Source organism: Lepidochelys olivacea (genome assembly GCF_965140295.1).
Source record: "Lepidochelys olivacea isolate rLepOli2 genome assembly, chromosome: 2".
Taxonomy (NCBI): domain Eukaryota; kingdom Metazoa; phylum Chordata; order Testudines; family Cheloniidae; genus Lepidochelys; species Lepidochelys olivacea.
Window position 1 is genome coordinate 195,659,021 of NC_140412.1, and position 18,606 is coordinate 195,677,626.

At 39.4% G+C, this 18,606-nt stretch overlaps 1 protein-coding gene across 2 annotated transcripts in view; it reads right to left on the bottom strand.

Annotated features, from left to right (window-relative positions):
- Nucleotides 1-18,606, bottom strand: part of GPD1L (glycerol-3-phosphate dehydrogenase 1 like) — a 40,168-nt gene that overhangs the window by 13,760 nt on the left and 7,802 nt on the right. For both annotated transcript variants that reach the window (XM_084620030.1, XM_084620031.1), the window contains 4 exons: nt 17,077-17,254; nt 13,418-13,558; nt 8,339-8,477; nt 7,057-7,169 (listed from right to left, as the gene is read on the bottom strand). In XM_084620030.1, coding sequence (XP_084476156.1) covers nt 7,057-7,169; nt 8,339-8,477; nt 13,418-13,558; nt 17,077-17,254 — 571 coding nt within the window. The remainder of the gene's footprint in view (nt 1-7,056; nt 7,170-8,338; nt 8,478-13,417; nt 13,559-17,076; nt 17,255-18,606) is intronic.

The following is an 18,606-nucleotide window of genomic DNA, read 5'->3' on the forward strand; positions in this document are numbered from 1 at the left end:
AAACCTGTGGATACCTGGTTCACAGAACCAGCAAGCTATTGTTTACAGCCATTTCTAGCTCTCTCCCTGATACCACCAGATCCAGTGACAGAACTGCAGCTCACATTTCAAGACACTTCATGAGTTATGATAAGGCCTCCATTTCAGCGCTCTCCGTCTTCTATACTTCCAGATAGCTCCATCAGCCCATTGTCAGAGAAAATAAATATAGCAAGTGAAGCAGATATTCAGAACATGTGTCTGAACAGCAAATTCAGCAGATGTTCTTTCATCACCTAGCTGTGACAGCCCTTATTAGTCTTCATTTAAATGTGCTTCAGAATAATTTCAAATGTAAAATTATCAGCCAGAAGAATGCTGTGTTCAAAACTTTCTTATTTTCTGTTCCTTTCAATTTTTAGGCAATCATCCATACTGAAATCATCCCTGCTTAGAGGAGTGAGGGAGGAGGAGAAAGGAATGAAACTAGTCCAGGGATATAGCTGTATCATAATCTTCTACTGTATACCAGTATATTATGCAAGAAATAAAGCTGGAATATTATAAAGATCTTGTCTTCATATGTCTTTGTTTAAACTATGATGCAGATGAGGAGTTAGCGGATGTGATTGCAGAGCCATTGGCCATTATCTTTGAAAACTCATGGTGATCCGGGGAAGTCCCGGATGACTGGAAAAAGGCTAATGTAGTGCCCATCTTTAAAAAAAGGGAAGAAAGAGGATCCTGGGAACTACAGGCCAGTCAGCCTCACCTCAGTCCCTGGAAAAATCATGGAGCAGGTCCTCAAGGAATCAATTCTGAAGCCCTTAGAGGAGAGGAAAGTGATCAGGAACAGTCAGCATGGATTCACCAAGGGCAAGTCATGCCTGACTAATCTAATTGCCTTCTATGACGAGATAACTGGCTCTGTGGATGAGGGGAAAGCGGTGGACATGTTGTTCCTTGACTTTAGCAAAGCTTTTGACACGGTCTCCCACAGTATTCTTGCCAGCAAGTTAAAGAAGTATGGGCTGGATGAATGGACTATAAGGTGGCTAGAAAGTTGGTTAGATTGTCGGGCTCAACGGGTACTGATCAATGGCTCCAAGTCTAGTTGGCAGCCAGTATCAAGTAGAGTGCTCCACGGGTTGGTTTTGTTCAATATCTTCATAAATGATCTGGAGGATGGTGAGGATTGCAACCTCAGCAAGTTTGCAGATGACACTAAACTGGGAAGAGAGGTAGATACGCTGGAGGGTAGGGATAGGATACAGAGGGACCTAGACAAATTGGAGGATTGGGCCAAAAGAAATCTGATGAGGTTCAACAAGGACAAGTGAAGAATCCCATGCACCGCTACAGACTAGGGACCGAATGGCTCGGCAGCAGTTCTGCAGAAAAGGACCTAGGGGTTACAGTGGATGAGAAGCTGGATATGAGTCAATAGTGTGCCCTTGTTGCCAAGAAGGCCAATGGCATTTTGGGATGTATAAGTAGGGGCATTGCCAGCAGATCGAGGCATGTGATCGTTCCCCTCTATTCAACATTGGTGAGGCCTCATCTGGAGTACTGTGTCCCGTTTTGGGCCCCACACTACAAGAAGGATGTGGAAAAATTGGAAAGAGTCCAGCGGAGGGCAACAAAAATGATTAGGGGACTGGAACACATGACATGAGGAGAGGCTGAGGAAACTGGGATTGTTTAGTCTGCGGAAGAGAAGAATGAGGGGGGATTTGATAGCTGCTTTCAACTACCTGAAAGGGGGTTTCAAAGAGGATGGATCTAGACTGTTCTCAGTGGTAGCTGATGACAGAACAAGGAGTAATGGTCTCAAGTTGCAGTGGGGGAGGTTTAGGTTGGATATTAGGAAAAACTTTTTCCCTAGGAGGGTGGTGAAACACTGGAATGCGTTACCTAGGGAGGTGGTAGAATCTCCTTCCTTAGATATTTTTAATGTCAGGCTTGACAAAGCCCTGGCTGGGATGATTTAGTTGGGGATTGGTCCTGCTTTGGACTAGATGACCTCCTGAGGTCCCTTCCAACCCTGATATTCTATGGTTCTATGCAGAAACCAGAATCATGTACTGTGGCTGCTGTAAGCACCTTACATACTCTAAAATAAATACTGTAGTTGCATTTTACTAATTCCTCCTCTAAAAGCAAGTATTGGGATGGAATATATGCCTTCGACTGTATTCAAGACTGCAGTTTGCAGTGGTATTGCAGACAATTAAAATAGGCACTGTTGCAGAAGTTATGTTAGAATCTCTCTTTATTTACAACAGTACCCTCACAGTATAGAATGTTGTCCTCGTGGATCACATAGTTTTTCCCCTCACTTTTCAGAGAGAAATTCTCTCTCGAATCAGTGAATTACATAGCTCCAATTTTCACCAGTTTATCATGATGTAAATTCCCAATCATACTGAAGGGACAGGAAAATTCCTTAACAGATTTTAAAAGCTAGCACACATCTGTACTCTAAAATATGATTGTTAAAAAACAGAGATATGACCAGGTTAATCATATCTTCAAAAACAAAAGAAAAAAATTGTTAATTAAATTACCAGTAATAAAATTTTTAAAATTCTCTATTTTAAAGTAGCCTAGTTCACATTTCACTATCTGTTCTCATTTTGCTTAGTATACGCAAGAAAGATAGGCTAGAAACTTAAAGTAAACTTGCTAGTCAGTTTCACATTGAGGTTTTCAATGCACTAGCCCAAGATAGCAATGTTTGAATTATGAACAGCTCAGGGAAGAAGTGTTTACATACCCACAGTCAGGACAAATTTGGCACAGAACTTAGGTTTAAAGAAAAAAAGGGTGCTTTACATGACAAGAAAAAAAAAAGTGTTGTTTAAAATGTAAGACCCAAATAAAGGTTTTCATGAAATTAAAAAAATTACGAGTTTGTAAAAGAACAATTCAGAAACACAGACATTTTTGTTTGTAATACAAATGTTAGCCTAGTAGATGAGAACCAGAAAGTAAAAGATGATTTGTCTATTTCCACTGCAGAAGAGGGACTGAATGTAACAGCACAAGTAAATTACATTTTTAAAATACTCAATTTTAATAATGTAATGTATTTTATAACATAGGCTAGACTGAAATCTACAGATGAAAGCATTAGGTATATTATTTGATTTGTTAAAAACAGATGGGGCCAGACTTTCATTTGGTGTAGCTTCACTGATGTCAACTGAAATATGAAGATTTACACCACATGGGAATTTATACCAGATTGGGCCATGTTTTTTAATGTGAACCCTTTATTACTTTTAAACAACCACTCTGATTTTTATTTATTATTTCATGAAAAACTTCAGTTAATCTTTGATTTTCTGAAAAGCTCTTCACAGGTGAATCTTGAAGTTGTTTTTGTTTGTTTAATTAGCGATATGTTGTGATCAGCACCCACTGGGTTGTCTCCTCAGGGCAGAGTATTTTATCAAATTCCTTTTCATGTTCTTTTAAACGGTCAGCATCAGACCCTAGTAGACTAGGCCTTTTAGACCATTAATCAGTGACTTTAGCTGGTGAGTAACAAGACCTAAAATTAATTCACACCAGTATTAACAAACATCAATCATAATAATAATAAAAGAACAGATCAAGAAAATATGCAAATTTAATCTTAGTAGCTATCTAGATTCAGAAGAGAAACTGTCTTAAATTCTTCAACACCTACAGATAGATGCTTATGTCTATATTGACTTGGACCTTCCAGCAATGTGTCAGCAGACATCCAAGTCCTACAGGAGTTTAGACATACCAATCTCAAGGTCCCTTTCACCTAGAGCTCACTCTCTGAGCTGAAGTCAAAACCCAACATTCACTGGCTTAAATCCACCTCTATGTCTCCAAGAGTTTTCGTGTTCCCAGACAGTTCCTTCTTCCAGAAGTATACAGGAATTAGAGGGGTCAGAAAATGTCAAAATGAAATTTCAACAATCAAAAAAAGGGAACAATCTAAATCTGTAAAAATTTTCTGACCAACTCTAACAGGATTGTGTACAGGGATGTTTTCTTGGTGACTCTGCATATCACCACTAGAACATCTGAAAGCAGTGGATAAACTAGGCCAGATTCTGATCTCCGTAACATCAGTATAAATTCAGAATCACTGCAGTAAAGGCCAGTGGAATAACTCCAGATTACGCTAACATAACAGAGATCAGAATCTAGCCTACCAGTCCATCACAGGTTTCCTGCCAGTTACATAATTTCAAGCAGGATTTAAATATGCCAGATTCACAGCAAAAGCTGTCTGAAAACCAGGCTCCTCATCTCCTGCAAATTACCTGAATGTAGTGTGACGGAGCAAGGCCAGATGGCTATAGAAAAGTAGTGGGAGATAGATATATTAGCTCCAGGGTAAACAAATCCCTGGTACCAGGATAAGTTAAATGGCAGCTGCTCCAGGTCATTTAAGACACCTGGGGCCAATTAAGAACTTTCTAGAAGGCAGGGAGAAGGCTAGGTTGATTAGGACACCTGAAGCCAATCAGGAGCTGGCTGAAACCAATCAAAAGCCTCCCAGTTAGTCAGGTGGGTGTGCATGTCAGGAGCTGTGGGAGGAAGTTGCGCTGTTGGAGAGATGAGTAGTACACACCATATCAGGCACAAGGAAGGAGGTCCTGAAGTAAGGGTGAAGTGGAGCTTGAGGAAACGAGGGCTGCTGTGGGGGAAGTAGCCCAGGGAATTGTAAGTGTCATGTTTCTAAAAAGTCAGCTACCAGAGCCGATACTATTAGGGTCCCTGGGCTGGAGCCTGGAGTAGAGGGTGGGCCTGGGCTCCCTCCTTTGCCTCCCACCCTGCGATTAATCAGAGACTGGGAGAAACAGAGATTGTGCAAGGGAGGATAGCTTCTCCTCACCTCCCTTGCTGGCTTATGATGAAAATGGCTCAGTAGACTGTGACCCTTGTCTCTAGAGAGAGACGGGTTATGTGGAGGGTCACAGTGAGCCTCTGAGGCTAGTGAAATCTGCCAGGAAATGCGGGACCCACGGAGACAAGGACAGAGCTTTGTCACAGTAGTTTAAGACTCCATGATTTCCCACACAACCACCTCAACCTGACTAACAGAACCAGGAACCAAACAGCCCCTCAAGTAAAACAGAGTATTTCATGTAACATTTACTAATCATTACACAGTGTTTATGCTGACTACCAGTACGTATTACTTTATTATATTTATAAGCTTTATTTTTCGTTTCAGTTATTTTCTGAAGTACCATAAATGTTGCTTTACTAGTACATGACTGTGTTCAGTGAAATTGCTTCCCGTCACAAACATTAGAGAACATGAACTATTGTATTTCTGGCCAGGGGCCCAAGCCATTAATAACTTATATATAACAATTTCCTGTAAATTAATGTGAAAAGAAAAAAAAAATCAATAGGAATCATTTTAAGCGACACTTCACTTCCTATCAGTACAATTCAGTTACAAAAACAAAAGAAAAAACAGCTTTGTAGTTCTTTGAAAGAATAGAAAAATATTTGTTTTACTGTTCAGCCATTCTGCACAAACCTTGTCCAATACAAGTTTGGAGAATACATGCATCAGATTTGTATACAACAATATAGCGCTTTACATCTTCAAAGTGCTGCATCAACATTCACTATTTGAGAAGGACACACTGGTAATGAAGAAAAAAATTCCACTTCTTGTCCAAAAAATATTTATACCTACTACAGTTGCAACCACTATCTCAAATTACTACAGCTGGAAGGAATTAACAGACATGCCCCATTTTTAGGTTTACTCTGTACACATTTGACAACACTTTGTGCTTAGTCAGTTTACTTGTTTTCCTTATTGTTTGCAAGTGTCTTTCATCACATAGCAACAGGGGAGAGAAAAAGCATTTTAAAGAGTAAGAAAATGGCAGCATGATGACTGGAGTCCAGAACCTGAAGTTATTTTTAACTCCTTTTTAAAAACTGTCGTGATTTCATGTTCATGGAGTCCCCTTACTACTTACTGCCCATCTCCCAGAAATGTATTTATTGCTATTCTCATTTGCAGATGGAGAAACTATGGCTCAGAGGGCCAAATTCACCATTGGTGTTATGTAGAAGAAGTTCTAGCCAAGTCAGTGTCAACCTACTACCTTATTTCCGTGGTGAAACTGGACAAGGGAGACTAAGGCCCCATCCGTGCTTCTGAAACTACCTCTAACCTGAAAGGATGAAAATAGCAATTCACAGGATTTTTCAGCAGGCGCAAGGCTTTATCAGAATAAGCCAGAACTAGGTACCATAAGCAAAAACAGGCATAAAAAGGAAATTCCCAGTCTAGGGTTCACCCAGACTTTGGTATCTGGGCACAGAGCCCTGCCATTCTCACTCTTCTCTCCAGGAGCCCTTATACCTCTTCATCGCAGTACCTACTTAAGGGAAGAGGAACGTAAATCTGGAGTCAACACCTAACCAGGCAGAGTCTGACTAGACTGCTCCCTGCCTCTCTTTTTCAAAGCCATTCCAGCTAGCACAGTTGAGACAACTGTATAGATGGTACATAACTTTGCTAAAACACCTGGTCTGGGGTAAGTCTTAAAAAAAACTGTTTTAGCAGAGTTGTGTCCCACCTATACGCTTGATATAACCATGCCAGTAGAAGCAGCTTCTAGAAACAAATGGGATAGGGAGCAAGGGAACTATGTGGTTTCCAGTATAAAAAGGGTTAATTTCAGCTTCACATTCCTCTCCCCTTGCATAGGGGCTGCTGTACACACAGACCTTGCCCAGAGGCTGGAATGGATTTTAAAAGTGTTTCAGGAGTATAGATGCAGCATCAAGTCCATAAAGCCACAGAGCAAGTAAATGGCAGAGGTAGGAACAGAACTCAGGATATCTTGATGCAGAGCTCGATGCACTAACCACATGCCTCACTCCAGTTTTATATCTAGTATTTGTAGAGTTGTGTGTTCAATTATTTTAGTTTTAAAGAATGTATTTTTTATATTTGAGAGAGATACACAGACAACCTTTTAGGGGTAAATACTCTCCTCCTTCCCCCCATCTCCCTTCCCCAGTCATATAAAAATTCAGCACGGCTAACTGTACCTTAAGAGCACCACAAAGCTCAACAGTATCTGCATCATCTACTACAGTTATTCGGAAGTTTGGCGTCTGCAGGAGTTCTTTGAAAAGAAGGCCATTCTCCAGGATTTTACTGCCTGTTGAGGGGGGAAAAAGCAAGCAATGAATAATTTATTCATTTATTAACCTGGCTTTTTAGTGCAAGGCAGAATACTTCAAAGCAGAATACTTCGAAGCAGGAGTAAGATTGTTTTTCCCCACTTCCCCTCCCTCCAATCAAGAAAGACTATTGGTAAATGTATCCATGTTAAGAACTAAGAGCTCAGAAGAACAATCACACCCTTTTTGTTTAAATCCATTTCCCTTGTTTTTTTAATTTAAATAATTAAAATTGGTTTAAAATACTCTGTCCAAGTTATCTTCTCAGCAGCTGCAATTCTATGAAGTACTTTAAGCACATGTCCAGACCTACTGATAAAACAAGTCAGATACCTTATTAACACAGCAAGCTAATGTTGCCCTAAAAAAGAAATGTCTGTCAACATTTTAAACTAACTCAATCGTCTAAAATAATTATATGCAAGAGATGTTAACGTGACACTAAGTTCGCAAAGCTAACTACACAAAAGTAAAAAAAAAAAAAAAATGTAATGTTCTAACAACATTAACTCCCTCAGATTGCACACAGCTGTATATATTTGAATGCACATGTGAGACTCTGTGAAATCTATGAACAGGTATGCTCTCCAGACTTAGATGGGTGCAGAGATATCTGTGCTAGTAGTTCCAATTGCAGGATCAAGGCCAACACCTGGAGTTTAGAAGAACAAGTTACAATGAAAACCTACAAAGGATACAGTAGTACCTTTAAAAAGTTATAAAGATGGAAAGAGTGTTTCACAAGCTGCAACACCTGTACTAAAAACATCTTATCACTTGATATTAGACCATGTAGCAACCTATGTAGCAAAATGTTCTGCACAGCAGTGGCATGGCTACTTTATCAGTATTGAACAGTATAATTGTTACTTTGTGGCCTGGTAATTATTTCATTTCATTGTAAAAGAAATAAGAGTCAGCTCTGAAGTCACAATCCTAATGAGATTTCATAATCTCTCCTCCCAATGCCCTACTGCTACATTTGGAAGTGCAAACATTATAGGAAGTTCAGAAATTAAATATGAAAGACTTAGCACCTTCTGATAATGATTGATTAAAGCTGGCAACAGTGATGTTCAAATTATTCAATGTGGAGTTTTGAGCATAGACATCAACATTTAAACACTTTAATTACACAGATTGTTACCTATTGTGGTTTCACAGAACTTCTCTGCTGCTACCTCATTGGCAATGTTAGCTCCCATCAGCACACTGATGTCTATTCCCATTTTCTCTCGAATAATGTCAGAAATCAGCTTGAGTCCCTCTGGGCCTTCATCTATTCCCTGCAGCCAACATTTAAGTGAATTACTGAACAGGCATTAGACAGAATAGACTGCATCACAATTATCCTTCCTGGGTAGAAGCTACAATAAAGTTTATCCAGTTAGAGACAGAAGATAGTGGGCTTGCTACCACAGAGATAAGCCACCCACACATCTGGCTATACAGCCTTGCGTCTGCTGTGACCTTTTAGGAGGTCTTCCTTTGATACAAAATTGCACTTAAAAATTAGGAATTAACTACCGACATCTAGATGACAACACCAGGATTTATTTTGTGCTAAACAAAGAGCCCAGTCCTGTAAGGTGCTGCAAGTTCATCTCTCCTGGGATCAGATCCTCAGATGATGTAAATGAACGTCCCCCTACTAAAGTCAATAGAGAAATACTGATTTCCAGCTGTTGAGGAGCTGGCTCATTGACCTCAGTGGAAACTGAGGCACAGAAACTCACAGGATTGGATTTTAATATTTTTATGTAGTATTTTGTGGAGAAAACACTCAAACTGAAATATCACAGAGAAACTGCTTCGTGTTTAATGACAGCAACGGCTTACTAGTCAATCAGTTCTAGTCATCTTGAACACTACTACAAGTGAAAAGCCTGTTTGTAGATATGGAAGAAGCTGATTAATAATACTTTTGCTCTTATGTAGCATTTTTCATCTATCGATTTCAAAGCGCTTTACCGAAGTATCATTATCCCTGTTCTCCAGAGACAGAGAAACTGGGGCAGGGAGAGACTGAAGTGCCTTGAGTAGATCAGTGCCAGAGGGGAGAATAGAATCCCGAACTCCTGACTGCTTGTGCCTTTTTCAGGGAACTGAAGAATCTCCTTCGTCCAAAGCTATTTCTCCCATGGAACCAAAATGTGAATTAACTGTGCTTTTTCCCCTCTGTAGAAGCACAAAGCTCAAAACTGTCGTCCTCCTTCCCAAAAGTATAAATATTTAGGAGGTTATAGAAACATTTTCTTTGTAAAGCCTTATTTTTAAATGGTTTCTCATATCTAGCACATAGAAGACCATCACTTTGAACTACACCATGGCCTTTTTTTAAGTATAAAAAGGCATTGCTGAAATCCATTTAACTTTACATAAGCCACAGAAGACATTCCTGGCTGGCAGAGTTTTGCATTCCTAAGGCTCAAAAAATGGTTTATTTTTAAAACCACTGCACAACTAAGAGATATTGTGAGACACATGTACTAAACCAGCCAATGAAAACGTAAGTCAATTACTATACTGTTGCATTACTTTTTTCACTCACTTAACACCTTTGTGAACCATACTGTAGAGTGATGAGAATCTGAAAGCATGTTCATGTATGTGTTGTTTTTTTAACAGCTCCAAAGATGCCTTGACAGTCTATTTATTACACCCCCAAAAAGGCAATTAACCAACAGCTGCCATTCAGTCTCTTTAAAGGGCATTTGGAACAACTACCTAGATATGAATTTGCGCACCTGAATGAATAACCTGCAGTGAGAGAGATCACACATAACTGGGTACTAAATCCAGGCCTGCCATGGACAGACAGAACTTCTGCTGAAGTCAAAGAGAGCTGCACCTACTTATACTAGGTCTGAAGTTGATCTCAAAAGAAGCAGGAACCCAGGTGGATCTGACCCAAGAACTTCCACAGTGTAGGGGTATTCCCGACATGGTGTAGAGTCAATGTAATGGCTCCCAACATAGGCCAGGGCAATAGATCTAGATGCTGCAATGGTCTCCAGAGGCAGCTAGATGTAAATTAGAACAACCCAAAGGCTGGCCAGAGAAGATTTCAAATTGCTTTTCACTCCTGTGCTCTTCTTGTATTGCAATGTTAAAAAAGCAAGTTGGATTCCATTTCCTCTGATTGTTCAACACAAATATTTACTGAATTCCAGGCATTTACCCTGTCATAATCAATTTAAGGCAACATGATTTACAGATGCATCATTCAGGGCCTCATCTGGCATTCACCTTATCATTCACTAAAGACCCAGTTTTATTTTCACATATTAGGTTGAGTTTGCAGGTCTGGCAGTTAAACATATACCTTTCATTTGTAAAGAGAGTATACTACATATAGAAATCAGACAGAAAAAGGACCGCACTAATGCCATTTTACATAGAGTGACCAAATGTCCTGATTTTATAGGGACAGTCCTGATATTTGGGGCTTTTTCTTATATAGACATGGTCATAAATATAAAGGGAAGGGTAACCACCTTTCTGTATACATTGCTATAAAATCTCTCCTGGCCAGAGGAAAAACCCTTTCACCTGTAAAGGGTTAAGAAGCTAAGACAACCTGGCTGGCACCTGACCCAAAATGACCAATGAGGGGACAAGATACTTTCAAACCTGTGGAGTGGGACAAAGGGTTTGGGCTGTCTGTGTGATGCTTTTGCTGGGAACAGATCAGGAATGTAAGCCTTACAACTCCTGTAAAGTTAGTAAGTAATCTAGCTAGAAAATGCATTAGATTTTCTTTTGTTTAATGGCTTGTAAAATAAGCTGTGCTGGAGGGAATGTATATTCTTGTTTTTGTGTCTTTTTGTAACTTAAGGTTTTGCCTCGAGGGATTCTCTATGTTTTGAATCTGATTGCCCTGTAAGGTATTTACCATCCTGATTTTACAGAGGTGATTCTTTTTACTTTTTCTTCTATTAAAATTCTTCTTTTAAGAACCTGATTGATTTTTCATTGTTCTTAAGATCCAAGGGTTTGAGTCTGTGTTCACCTGTACCAGTTGGTGAGGATTCTTATCAAGCCTTCCCCAGGAAAGGGGGTGTAGGGCTTGGGGGGATATTTTGGGGGAAGACGTCTCCAAGTTGGCTCTTTCCCTGTTCTTTGTTTAAAACGCTTGGTGGTGGCAGCATACGGTTCAAGGACAAGGCAAAGTTTGTACATTGGGGAAGTTTTTAACCTAAGCTGGTAAGAATAAGCTTAGGGGGTCTTTCATGCAAGTTCCTGCATCTGTACTCCAGAGTTCAGAGTAGGGAAGGAACCTTGACAGATACCTATTACGCCCCACCCCTTGTCCTGATTTTTCACACCTGCTATCTGGTCACCCTAATTTTACATAACCCTCGTTCAGAGCAGAACTACACTAACTACAGAATTTGTTTCCAGTAGCCACACTAAATGTACTTGCATAGAGATATAAGGAGACAAAGTGTGTGTATGCATGCACACACGTGCACGTGTTTAGAAATAAAAAAATCCTCCATTACTTACAAATGGTGAAATGATTCCATTCTCACATGCTCTTTTGTTAGTGAGATCAGATCTCTGCCCCTTTGTACAGATTTTGGTCCCATTGACAGAGGGAATATGTAGTTTGCACACAGTTGCAACAGAATAAAAAAAACATTTGCACCATTTCTTTCAAGAGAGCACCTCCTGGACCACAGCAGCAGCTTAGCAATGGGAAGTTGTCTGGTAACCAGTTCTGGCTTGTGTAAGAAATGTCATCCAACATTACATTAAATATTCAGACTAAGAATATACTAATGTTTATGGAAAAAATAGAAAATCTTTTCCCTGGCATAAATAAATACTTTTTCCTTAGCATAATTTTACCAGTGCATTAAATATTTATTCTTTACATAAATATAGTCAATAACTATCAAGAATTTAAACTGTATGTTTAAAGGAATATAGACCCAGTTTCTGATCCAAATCTGATCTGTGTAAAAGCCACAGTAACCAGACTGACTTTTAGAGTTATTCTGGTTTCACATTGACATAAATGACATAATGGTAAACAAATAGGCCAGAATAAGTTAGGGAAGAATCAATTACATTCCTCTCAAGAGTTTAAGAAAAGAGAGTGAAGGAACATGTCCTCAATTCTGTTGGTGTAGGCTACTTGGTGACATCAAAATGTTCAGTCTGAGATTTTATTTTCATCTCAGATAGCTATTGGCCGACATGGAAGTTTTCGTTGCTATATATTTATTGCTTTCAACACTATGCCAGAATCATGTGCCCTATTTCTTTCATCCTTCAATTCAATGAATATATAATCAAAAATTTATCTGTAAAATACAACACCTGAACTAGAGCAGTGTTACCTTTTAATAAAATTCAGGCTTTCAAGACTAAATCCCTTCGATGGGGCAACACCAACAAAAACAAGAGTCAATGGTTTTAGCTAAACTAAACTAAAGAGAGCCAAATTTATTTAAAAAATAAAAATGAAAGATCTGGAGGGTGAACCTGTGCCAGGAATGAGAATAGACGGGAACTTATGCCGAGAAAATAAAGCACTCCCACCCTCAACCAAATGAAGGGCAAGAACAAAGTAATGTCTTCTAGAAGCTTGTGGGAATAACCAGACCTACCATAGCTTAATACTCAGAAACAAAATGTCATTTAAAACAGAAACTCCCTTGCCTCCAGCTCTATGAAAGCCCCTTTAAAATGCTGTTCCCAACAAGTTCCCATACTGGAACTGGTCCATCTTTTTGGGTGGGTCTGAACAGTTTCTCTTGTTGCAGCAAAATCTTTGATGTGAACAAGAGCACTGTCCACTCAGTCACATGAGATTCTCTTGTCAGTTTTTAAAATGATCAGCTCAATGTTTGGGATGTGAATTAACAACCAGACTATTATATTTATGCTCTGCTCTCCATCTAATGATGTATCCAGAATCAGAAAGTAATAGGCTGAAAAGCCTGGTGGTGCAAAACATTTTTTTAAGTTAGTCTTGTAAGCAGCCTCACCTCCCTCTTACTGAAAATGACAGAATAAAATAAACCCTGTATAACAATTCACTAGTGACGAGGACTCAAATTCTGATTGTACACCCAAAGAAGTTCTACTGAACAATCAAGAAAAAATAAAAATTTGGCAGGGAAAGATTTTTTCATTTCAAACTCTCAGTTGAATGGTTTCAGAAGATCGTATTCCTCTATATATTGACAATGTTAATGTATAGCATTTATTATACCTTAATGAGCGTTATCCCAACAGCTTTCTTTGGTACCCGTCCTGTGATCTCATCGCAGATCTTATGAATAAACTGGTGAGGAATGACAAAGACCAACAAGTCTGCATCTTGCACAGCTTCGTTAAGATTTGGAACGGCAACCTGTACAATTATGGGAGAAAAAGGGGGTTGAAACAAAAGAATTTAAAAGAAATTAATTCTATTAAAAAGTTCTCTAAAAATAATCTAGAAGAGCTTTCTGAGAATGATCATTTCTATCATGCTATATCAATAAGAGGAAAAAAAACCATGCACGTTACAATTCCTAAAAATGCAAAAGCATCAAATGCTTTCAAGCCAGCCAAAGACCTATTGGGCCAAATTTTGAAAGGGGCCTTTCCCCACCTTCTAATATTGTGGACACAATCAACTGTACCTGAAAATGACAGAATTTAAACAGCTAATTACCAAATTTGCAAGAGCAAATGATGTTTGCATCTACAAATCAGAGTTCAGACAGCTAACTAACTAACATTCACAACCTAATTGATTGAAATGCAAAATTAGAGCCTGTTTTTGATTTGCCAAACCAGCAGCTAGGGAAGAGACAAACAGTCTAATACACTACTCCACTCAGAAGAATGAGGCCTGGTCTACATCTAAAACTTAGGTCGACCTAGCTACATTGCTCGGGGCTGTGAAAAATTCACACTTAGAGATGTAGTTAAGCCAACCTAAGCACACTGTAGACCTAGCTACCACCTCTCGAGGGGGTATATTTACTACAGTGATGGAAAAAACCCTTCCCTGTTGCTGTAGCAAGTGCCTACATTACATTGCTACAGCACTGCAGCAACACAGCTGTGCCACCGTAGAGCTTGTAACAGAGACATGTCCTGTTTAAATAAACAAAACAAAACTTTCACCAGGCCCTCTTACATCTGTTTCCTGATGTTCTATGTTTGATTCTTAAAAGCTTTTGTTTTTCAAGAAGATGACCAGCTTCCAAGCCACTTGCCAGATTTCACTCTTTTCCAACAAGTGATGAGGACGTTAAAGTAGTCCTCATGTTTAACCACATTTGAAATAACAGAGGCACCAAAAATGAGTTCTGGGGCTGCACAGTGGCCTCTGCAAACACTAGTTATGGAGGTAATAAACATGAGCAACCTAGATAGCACCAAAGTTTCCTTGGCCTATGACAAAAGGAAAATAATAAAATGCCTAGGGAGGTTGTGTAATCTCCATCACTGGAGATTTTTAAGAGCAGGTTAGACAAACACCTGTCAGGGATGGTCTAGAAAATACTTAGTCCTGCCGTGAGTGCAGGGGACTGAACTAGATGACCTCTCCAGATCCCTTCCAGTTCTATGAGTCTATGATTTACTTCAAATTAGGAGACTGGTGCAGTGTTTAGGTTTCAATGGCACCAACAGAACCGTAATCTAGCTACGGGCTGTTTTTAACCCATAGGTTTTTCTACTAAATTGTCAGTTGCTGCTCTCTCCTCCTACTTCTAGCTCTTTCTGGGCCAGATTCACGATTGCCCACCACACTGTGTTGTCATCGTGGCATCTCTCTCCTAGCTATTGCAGGCAAAGTTCTGGCGTGGAAGCTTGCAACTCTCCTTCTGCCCCTGTCAGAAGAAATTTTTACCGGAGTCACAGAGTGGCTTCCATCCATGTTGTGGAACTGTGGATATGATCTTCACAGCATGGCAGCTGCAGGAAAAGTGTCAGGAGCAAAACCAACCACTGTACATGGCTTTTATTGATTTAACTACAGCCTTTGATTCAGTGAATCGCCATGCCCTCTGGACTGTACTCTCTTAAGATTGATGTATTTATCAGGACATCCAATGTCCTAAAATTGCTTCAGGATAACATAAAAGCGACGGTTCTGAGCAGCACTGGCTCCCAGAGCAAACCTTTCTAAGTACAAACAGGAGTAAAACAAGGCTGTATCATCGCTCCAACCACGTTTGCAGTTTTTATTGCCGTCATTCTTTACCTAGTTGCTGGGAAGCTTACAGCTGGCATTGAAATCACTTGCAGAATGGACGGAAAGCTGTTCAGACTTAGCAGGCTGAAAGCCAAGAGTAAGATCTCCACATCATCTATTGTGGAACTTCAGTATGCTGATGACAACGCAATCTTTGCCCACTCTGAGAAAGATCTTCAAACTATCCTGAATGGGTTTGCCGATGCTTACGCATGTCTTGGTCTCACTCTTAATATCAAGAAGAGTGAAGTGCTCTCCAAATGAGGTATCACATGCCCCAGCTACCAAAAATCAGTGGAGTGGCACTGGAGAATGTCGATCACTTCTTCTACCTTGGAAGTCATCTTTTATCCCAGGCAGATATTGATGCAGAAATTCAACATCGCCTGAGCTGTGCCAGTGTAGCTTTCTCTCATTTACGGCACAGGGTTTTTGAAGGTCACGACATTTGAACAGACACCAAGCTTCTTGTTTATCAAGCAGTTATTCTCCCAACACTATTGTACAGGTCTGAAACTTGGACAACCTATAGACACCACTTGAAAGTGCTTGAGAGGCACCATCAACGCTGCCTTCGTAAGATTCTGAAGATCAAATGGGAAGACAGGTGCACCAATATTAGTGTCCTGGAAGAGGCAAAGACCTCCAGTATCGAGGCAATGATCATCCGTCAGCAATTCCACTGGACTGGTCACATTGTCCGGATGCCAGACCACTGCCTCCCAAAACAGGTCCTGTTCTCTCAGCTGAAAGAAGGGTACCGTAACATGGGTGGATAACGGAAGCGATATAAAGGTCTTACTGAAGGACAACCTAAAAAAGTGTAATATTGACATTGACACTTGGGAGACACTTGCCCAGGATTGCTTAAAATGGAGTGAAGTCCTGCATGATGGTCTCCTGCATTTTGAACTTGTTCGTCAACAAGCTGAAGAGGACAAGAGGTGCAGAAAGAAGGAGAGACTGACTTCCAGTCATGGTCAACAGCCTCATGCTGAGCCTGAAAACATCTGCCTGCATTGCAATAGAACTTGTGGTTCAAGGATTGGCCTTATTAGCCACCTGAGGATCCATAACTCCCATGGAAGATGATCATACTTGGTAACGAGTGATCGCCCATCATCATCATCATCATGATGTTATTTATACCAGTGCAAACTGAGTGAAAAATGCCACCATTTAGCTTTGGCAGCACTTGACACTGGCATAAATGACTACTAAAGTGAACAGCTTTTATATAATTCAATGCAGCTTTCAGTAGTGAACTTCCAGAGGGTCTGAAATCCCACCTTTCTTCCAAACTTGCCAAAATTGAGGCCAAATCTTTATGCTAGTTATGGGCAAAGGCATTAAATCTATTATTTTCACATGTTTGCATATATACACAATATAGCATATGGTGCCATAAAGTCACTGAAGGGGCAAATCTATTACAAGATTATGTTAGTGATCAACTACCTTAGAGAGCTCAGCTGTTCGGAACCCTTGATTGTGCCCACATCATTAACAAAATAGTTGGAGTTTGACAAAAAGTGAATGAGACAAACTCCTACCTCACTTTTGAGTATAAACAATTTTTATATATATATATATACATACACACACACATACATACACACACACACTATAGATATATCTATATCTACATATATAGGCCAAGTTTAGCTTCCAAGTCTTACCACATTTTCTGGCAGCTTGTATCCAGGGAGATATTTTACATTTTCATGTTCATTATTTATGATATCTGTCAGTTTTCTCCCATTAATATTTTCCTCAAAGACCCACATTTTCACTGTGGAAGCAAACTTTTGCATATTTTTTACATTATTGCCTATTATTTTGGCAACAGCAGAGCCCCTGTAGGAAAGAAAACAGAAAAAGAAGATATTCTAAAACGATAGTAATGTTCTGGGAAAAAAGTGCACTTCACACACACACCTACCATCCTACCCACCTCCAAAATACCCAGGCAATTGGTCCAATTACTATCTAAAAAATTTGAACTAGTAAAAGGGGTGGGGGGGGAAGGAATCAACTAATCATTCATATATTTTGCTTTTGCTCAAACAAATACAGTCAGAAAAGAGCTCAGTAGACTGAAAAGTTTACTCATACCCCTCTAATTGCTCCTTCTGCTCATCAGACATCCAGGGGGAGTTCAATAATTTCATATGGACAAATTCAAAAGGATTATATTTTTCAATGGAGTGGTAAGAAGCTACACACAACTTCTACATAGCTCAAAAAATCAATTTAAAGAAAGAAATGATGGGTCAGCAAGTTTTGTAAAATCATCTTCCCTGTGGTGAGAAGATTTCTTTTGGCAGGGGGCACTAACCCATCAATTTCTGAAGAACATCAACTTTTGTTTAAGACCAGAAGTGAAGGTTACAGCATCTACAGTGTGACATTCTTCCAAATGTGATCTGATGCAGTGCCATCTTCCTGAGTTTGCAGACAAACACTTTCATTGCTGCTCATAGATCTCTTTTCCTCCCAAACAGCAGCAGATTAAAATTAACAAGATTCTAGAGTCAAATCTCAGATCTCTGTCCTGAACTAATTTACTTTGATTGATGGAGTTAGAAAAGGGAGTGAAAATTAGCTTTTAAGACTTAGGAATTAAAACAGAGGGGGACTTTGATCTAATGGCCAGAACATAGGAGTGGTAGATGAGTTCAGGGTTCTTTGCCTAGTTGTGTCACCAACAGTCTGTGTTACTGTAGGCAATTTACCTCACCAATCTGTCGTTTCAGTTTTCCTGTCTCTGCAATGGAAATAATATTTAATATATCACAAGGTGTGTTCTGTGTAAAGTGTTTTGAGATTCTTGGATGGAAGGGGGTATAAAACACGAAGGTTTTTTTTTTAGTACTGTTTTAAATAAAGACTGTTAAGTTTCTCTCTTCCATCTTAATCTCCACCAAGTATTTTGCAAACATTGTTGATAGAGAAATACAGTGTTAATTCCAGCTCAGCCTAAATGTGCATATGGTTTTTGTTTTGTTTGTTTATTGTACTGTACCATATACTGACTAGCCTAAAGTCTTTCCATTAGGGCTGTCAAGCGATTAAAAAAATTAATCGCGATTAATCTCGTGATTAAAAAAATTAAACACAATTGCATGATTAATCATACTTTTAAACAATAGAATACCATTTATTTAAATTTTTTTGGATATTTTCTACATTTTCAAATATATTGATTA